General features: G+C 37.9%; 1 protein-coding gene across 1 annotated transcript in view; it reads left to right on the top strand.

Moving 5' to 3' along the window:
• Positions 1-246: 246 nt before the first annotated feature.
• Positions 247-4,743, top strand: part of IFNAR2 (interferon (alpha, beta and omega) receptor 2) — a 13,740-nt gene continuing 9,243 nt past the window's right edge. The window contains exons 1-4 of the mRNA XM_009695398.1: positions 247-289; positions 3,636-3,677; positions 3,992-4,121; positions 4,312-4,475. Of these exons, the coding sequence (XP_009693700.1) occupies positions 247-289; positions 3,636-3,677; positions 3,992-4,121; positions 4,312-4,475 (379 nt within the window). The remainder of the gene's footprint in view (positions 290-3,635; positions 3,678-3,991; positions 4,122-4,311; positions 4,476-4,743) is intronic.

Genomic DNA, 4,743 nt, shown 5'->3' with positions numbered 1-4,743 from the left:
AAATTGCCTGTCTAATCTGAGGATCCTTTCCCTTTTTTTTTCCCCCCCGCCCCCTGATAGCAGTAATTGTTTCAGTACCGCTGCTTCCCCCCCAAACACTGAAGAGGTTAAAATAACTCTTTGTACATAGACCTCATCTTACTTGCAAGTAATTTACTAAGATGATTTGCCGAATATGATTGTTTCTAATGTATTTGCAGGTACAGAAGCAAAATTTTTACAATCAGGTTATATTTCTTAATTGCTATGGAAACACTGATGGATGGACCAATGCATTTTTATCAATTTGGTAAGTTGCCTGTACCTTTATATTGTAAGAGGAGTAGTACTGCTAATTTTTGCTAACACTCCTCCTGAGTTACTGAAGTAAAATACCATCATCTTCTTGTAGAGCTCTCACTGGAGTAATTCACAGAATCAAGAATCTAGTGTATTATATTCTACATACTCCATTCTATACATAAACCATGATTTTCCCGTGAGAAAGAAATACTTTGAAACAGCATACTGCATTCTGCCTCTCTAAATCTCCAGTGAACTCTTAGTTGGATGTGTTGTTTTTAATTTCTTAATCTAATTTTTTTAGAGGACTCGTTAGTTTCTGGATTAGCAGGCACAACAAATGTAGTTGGTTGGCTGAGCTGTAGCTGTAGTGAGAAACTGTTTTGATAGGATCATTTAATTCTGTAAAAAGGATAAAGACGGCAAAGAAGATTCCCCATTCAGTTTACAGACCATCTTTATTTCTCCAGTCTTAATTTTCCCAGTTATTTGGTCTAAGATTTTTTTTTCCTTGTCTGTGTCTCTTATGTAAGAGTGTAACCTCCAAAATTTTGCAACTCTCCGACTATCTTTGCTAAACATGTTTGTTGAAACAAAGTTCTGAGGCAGTTTGAACTCTAGATGAATGGAATTTGATTTTGATAGGGGAGAGTCATTTAAAAATCACAAATATGGACAGAATAGAAAAACATCTGTGTCAACAGGAAATACATTAGCAAGACAGCTGACACATGTGACGTGGCTGGCATAAGAGAGAATGGCAAAAGACTGTTTGCATCTCCTAATCCAAAGGGCTTGCTCCAAGGAAGTGAATCATTACTAGAGTTTGTGCACTGACACTGTCTGTTTCTGTGATGGGACTAGACTTAATGTGATAAAGACTGCATGCCTGCTGGGAGAAGGCAGAATTCCTGCCACAAACGATTACAAATCTGAGCTTGTGTTCAGGTAAAGAATAATAACTGTTAAAGTATTGCTTTGTTATTCATACCCACTGGATGTTTTTTCCCAGACAGGTGATCTGTTACTATATGGCAAGAAATCACTTGTTCTACTTTTAAGTGCACTTCTGTAAGGGGATGTTTATTATTCAGTGATAATGTAGAAGAACAAGTGCAAAAGGAAGTTGTATGAGAGAGGATGTCTGTGGTTTGAATGGCAAAATGAAGCTTGAGAGAGATGAGTTTTCTCTCTTGTGGAAATATAAATTTGCTGCATGTGCAACTCAAGTGAGCTGCTTAATCTCTTTGCATCTAATTTCAGAAGGGATGCTGGGAGCGTAGTTTAATGTTTGTGAGATGGATGTCTGAAGAGCCAGGTTTATATTTGGCTAAGTATCCATCCCAAATGATTTTGGCAAACTTAGGTGCCCAGGTGTATTTGTGTGTGCTTCTGTGTGTGCCCGCTGGTAATTAAAGGGCAATTTTTAAGGCACTTCTCTGCAGCCATAAAGATTTTGTGCAGATATCTCTTTAATTGAGTAGGAAATTTTTCCTTTCCTCTTCCAGTACTCTCCGCAAAAGTAGACAAGGATCATAAAATAGCTACATTAATCTGTTAGAAAATTCTCCCAGTGTGTCTGGGACAGGACAGTTCCCACTGACCCACTACTACTCTGAATCCCCTCTACTTTACCAGGAATATGTATTCTGGTACTGTGTTTCACATAATTGGGGATTGGACCAGATGACCTCCAGAGGTCCCTTCCAACCTCACCATTCTGTGATAGTCCTGTCCTGTCCATTATTTGTAGATCTCAAAGATTGCTTTAACTTTTTATGAGATATGTCCCAGAGTTCTTTTCTCTTTCCCAGTCATACTTCCTGTGGCACATCTTGTTGGCATGTCAAGTGGTTCTGTTGTATTATTTGTGGCACCTGAGAACCTCAGTTGTGGACCAGAGTGCTACTGCGTTAGTTGCTGTACAAATGTAAAGTCAAAGACATTCCTTGTGCCACGGAAGTTACCGTTCTAAGTGAGATCAGGAGAATAAAAGAACATACTAAGGTGATATTAATCAGCACAGTTCAACAGAAGTAGCAGGCCATAGTGGTGTTTTGGGTATTGTCGTATTTTTGGGTAGAGGGTTTAGGTGTCAAGACAGAAGGGAGTTCATGGAGAAGAGTTTTAGAGAAAATAATGAAGTAATTTTGCAGTTATTTCCATGGTGGTTGTCTAAAGCATGAGAAAAATCATACATGTTTGAAATTAAACTAGTAACTTCTTTGGCCAACTGAGTATGGGAGTCAGCATCTTATTAGTAGGAGGACAGGCCACAGAATGCCTTTAAAATGAGGACAGGAAGTTTATATTTGTCGCACTCAGAAAGCAGAATGAAGCTAAAGGATCTTAAGACAAAAATTAGAAGGGTCAGAACAACCATTTCAAGAGTGTCTTGAAGCACCATGCTGAAAAGAAATGAATGATGCAAGACTGGGTTGGTCAAGGAAGAGAATTCTGGATACAGTGAGAATCTGGATGAATGAACAGTCTCTTACAGAGGTTATACAAGAAGATGTGGGGACCTCTGGAACATCAGGATCTGCACGAAGGCTGGGTTCAAGAGGTGACTGGAACGGTAGGCCTGACTGACAGGCTGAATGTGGCCTTAACCATGGCCTGTGACAGGAGAAGTGTCGCAGCATCTCCTGGTGGTTTTTTCCTTTTCTTTTGCAGTCAGAGAATAGAATGCTGTAGAGTTAAACACCCACAGGGAAATGTTACAGAAACAGGACACAAAATAGAGAGAGATTTACAAAATAGACCCTAAAATAGGGAGTTACAGGAGTTAGCTGCTTGAAGGCAGTGAGTAATATACCAAAGTTGTTAAACTACAGCCTTGAGGACTCCCACATTTAGGAAAGAAGGACATCTGTGAAGATGACTCAATAATGTTCTTCAAGCAGTAGTAGTATCTTTTCCCAGAACAGTTTTAAGATTCTTATCATGACTTAAAATGATATTTAATAGAGAGAGTGAGCTACCTGAAATATAGTCAGAATCCTCTAAGACAATATTTGATAAGAACATCTTAAGTACGTTTATTCACATGGAATCTTGAACCTCATCTGGCAGGGATCAGCATAAGCTTGAACCACAGTGTAGTTATCCAAGATCTAGCTCCTAGGAGCCTCAAATTAATGACAGAAGTTGGAAGGGGCCATCCTATACTCTGGGGAAGGAGGGAGCGGTAGAGGGAAGTAGTAAGAAGAAGATAGGAAAGAAAGAAACAGCTCCACTGAGGGAATACTGAGTATTGTCTCTACTTGTTGCAAATTAATATTGCCAATAGTAAGCTAATAATCAGATATTGTAGATATACAAATGCATTAATACATAGTTTCATTTTCCAGTGTACATCAGCATTCTGTCTACAGCTTGTTACAGCTTGCCTGGTAAGAGATTTTATTGTCTTTCAAATGCTTTTCCTAACACAGTTTTTAAAAAAAAAAGTGTATTCTCACCAAGCATCATTTTAAAACTTCATGCTTCTTGAAGAAGGAGCTTGATAGAAATATAATACAGGAGGGCAGTCCTTTGCATTGTTGTTTCTGTTGTGCTGAACTCTGTTCTATGGTTGCTTTATTTTGGGGCAAATATTGGGCTACTCTAATTGGGTTTATTTATTAGAATTGTTGCAATCTCACATTTGTTTGCCATTCATATTGGTGGGTTGTTTGATTCTGTGTGGGTTTTTTTCCTTTTCTAGAAAGATTTCTGGAAGGGCCACCTCACAACCTACAAATGGAATCTTGCAATTTTCAGCACATTTTGTCCTGGCAGGCAAAAAGTGATCCAACTGTACCAACATATTATCGTGTGCTGTACACTGACCGCAGGCAAGTCTTATTTTGTAAGACACAAATTTTACTTGTAATGTTTATCAGCTCAAAATACTAAGGCAGGGGTTTTCTTGTTTGTCTGTTTTTCCACTCAGAAATGCTTCCCACCACTCCCCAATGCTTTCTTGTGTCAGAGAATCCAGATAGATTATTTTGATCTTTTTTTTAAACTTGTTTTGATTTACAGGAACTGGAAGACTGCTAAACAATGTTCACATATTACACAACTCTCCTGTAATCTGACAGATGATTTTAAAGAGATGTTGACTCAGTATTCTGCGTTGGTTCAGAGCTTCACAGGAAATAAAACATTCAATTCTTCTGTACTTCACTTTGTGCCAATTACTGAGAGTAAGTTCTCTGACTGCATTTTCTCATTTTAGTAGTTTTTATTTGTAGCTGATATGTAAATGATATTCTGTGAGCTTTACAGTAATACACTCCAAACTAGCTTCGCAAGTAGCTTATTCCTTTATCTTAGAGAATATGAATTTGTATATAATCTATCACATATCATTTACAAGACATAGAATATATAGGTAGCTTTCTAAAATTAGTGGCTACAGTAGTTCTGATAAATGGATGAGGCTCTGGTTTTGAAATATATATATAAAAAAAT

This window comes from Cariama cristata, unplaced genomic scaffold (assembly GCF_000690535.1).
Source record: "Cariama cristata isolate BGI_N322 unplaced genomic scaffold, ASM69053v1 scaffold38132, whole genome shotgun sequence".
NCBI lineage: Eukaryota > Metazoa > Chordata > Aves > Cariamiformes > Cariamidae > Cariama > Cariama cristata.
The sequence above is the reverse complement of the archived record's forward strand: the minus strand, read 5'-3'. Positions and strand labels throughout refer to the sequence as shown.